We start from the raw sequence: 2056 nt of genomic DNA, 5'->3' as shown, positions 1-2056 counted from the left end.
GCTTATGGACATGAAGACAGTGCAGTGAAGCCCAAAAATATTTTGCTAACCGTGAAATAGCATAATGAGAAAAATGTGACCACAATAAAGCAAGTTTACAATGCACAATATTTGTACAAAAAAATCAGAATAAGGTGATAGAATTGAAATGCAACAATTGATGATGTTACTTGAAAGAGATATTGTGTCCATTGGTCTAGGTTTTAAGAAGGGACAAATGTTGTGCAAAATTTATTTTGGACACACCCTGATTCAGTGAAGTTATTGAATGCCTTTAACATTGTATTGATGATGGACAATGCGTACAAAACTAATAGGTCGATCTCAGATGTTGAGGGATCGCCATGATGAACGGTGGTTGGGTGAGGAGGGATACATTGTATATATCCAAACTTTCTGAGTACACGTTCAGGCAAATGCATCTTCTTGCAAGCCCTAAACCGAATGTACCCTGAAAATAATGCAATCCACTCGAAAGGACGCACCGCTCTGTGCTTTTCATAAGACATCCATTGAACAACACCTATATAGATGCTATCTAATTGCATCCGAACAGATGCAAGTGTGGACAACCTACTCCCAACAACATATTCCATACACCACGGCTCATCCTCAACATAGTCATCCTGAAGTTGTCGATGTCCAATAGTCAGAAAGTGTTCGTATATCCACAATGCCAATAACGTGACATACCCAGTTAACTGTTTAGTATTTGCATAGGAACCATCTCCCAACTGCTCATACATGTGGGTCAAAGTAGTTACTGCCCACGAGTATCCCCCCGTGTGCCTCAAATCTACAAATAATCCAAAGTAGGATACATTAACCGACGTAGCACTCTTATCTGCAAAGATGGTGCAACCTACTAGGTGTAACAAATATGCTCGTGCAGCCACGGTCCACTGTCTCTTGGTACATGCATTCTCATTCACCTCCCTCAACCAGCTTAGACGCACATGTCCACCCCCACAATGACGAGTCTCAGCAGTTGTTACTCCCCGATCTACACGAAGTGAATCAACAAGCAAATCAGTCGCCGCAACTGCATCTAAGCTCAGGTACGTGTAAAATTGTCCGATAATAGGGAGGTGCAACAAATTCGACACATCATCCAATGTGATGGTCAACTCACCTATAGGCAGATGAAAGAAATTTGTTTCTATGTGCCACCTTTCTACAAAGGCACACAAAAATCCTTTGACTATCATGTCATAGTTTGCCCCAACAAGCTCGGTTAAACCCGACAACTCCACTGCAGGTGGTATCCCAAGATGAGGAGCAACCATCTTATTCATTTTTTGGCCATGAGACACCAATTTTAACTCCCCTCGATCCTAATTTAACTAACCAAAATAATATAAAATATACAATTTAATCAACCAAAATCGTATAAAATTAACAATGAACAAGTATCATATTACAACATATTTACTTACCACACCATTCCATAATTGCATGACCACATGGTCTTCATAACCTGTCAACAATGTCCCATCCAGTAGACCTCTGGGATAACCTTCACCTTCTACTTCAGGTGCGCCTTCATCCTTCACCTCCATTTGGGGTTCAACTTGTTCAGGTTCAACATGTTTTGGATCTTCATGTTCAACATGTTCTTCATCTTCATTAACATGTCTTCTTCTTCTTCTAAAAGAGGTTGTGGAACGTAGACGATCACCTTGTGAACCTCCTCCCCTAGGCTTCACCATTTTTGTTCAATTACACCATTCAAGTTAAACCAAATTACAAACAATGCACAGTACAAATTCGGAAATCCGAACACCTACTACGAATTCGTCAATCCATAATGTTAATCATCTAACATTATAGTTATAAATTTAACAATAAATAAAGTGTGAAACTAAATTTTACTATTTTATGAAGTACATCACTTATTTAATAATAAATAAGAGCTTCATTTAAACAATCAAAACTAAAGAAACTAAATCACTTATTTAAAAAAATGTATTATCTTGATTCAAATGCTTGCAAGTTTGGTTACAACTAATGAATGAGTGCATACTGACTCAACTCCATAACTCCTCTAGTTCGACCT

The 2056-nt window shown here is 38.5% G+C and overlaps 1 protein-coding gene across 1 annotated transcript; it reads right to left on the bottom strand.

Annotated features, from left to right (window-relative positions):
* Window positions 1-203: 203 nt before the first annotated feature.
* Window positions 204-1709, bottom strand: LOC137815831 (protein MAIN-LIKE 1-like). The gene is made up of 2 exons (XM_068618944.1): window positions 1437-1709; window positions 204-1334 (listed from the first exon to the last, which is right to left on the bottom strand). Exons 1-2 carry the CDS (start codon window positions 1707-1709, stop codon window positions 204-206), a joined length of 1404 nt encoding a protein of 467 aa, XP_068475045.1.
* Between the last annotated feature and the right edge of the window lie 347 nt (window positions 1710-2056).

The sequence above is a fragment of the Phaseolus vulgaris genome, chromosome 1 (assembly GCF_000499845.2).
Source record: "Phaseolus vulgaris cultivar G19833 chromosome 1, P. vulgaris v2.0, whole genome shotgun sequence".
Lineage (NCBI taxonomy): Eukaryota > Viridiplantae > Streptophyta > Magnoliopsida > Fabales > Fabaceae > Phaseolus > Phaseolus vulgaris.
Note: the sequence above shows the minus strand (reverse complement) of the source record. Positions and strands in the feature narration are given on the sequence as shown.

Excerpts from the sequence above, each read along its gene's own strand:
- LOC137815831 (XM_068618944.1), bottom strand. The coding sequence starts at position 1,709 with ATGGTGAAGCCTAGGGGAGGAGGTTCACAAGGTGATCGTCTACGTTCC. Across the intron at positions 1,335-1,436 it reads TGCAATTATGGAATGGTGTG|GATCGAGGGGAGTTAAAATT; the intron begins GTAAGTAAATAT and ends TAGTTAAATTAG.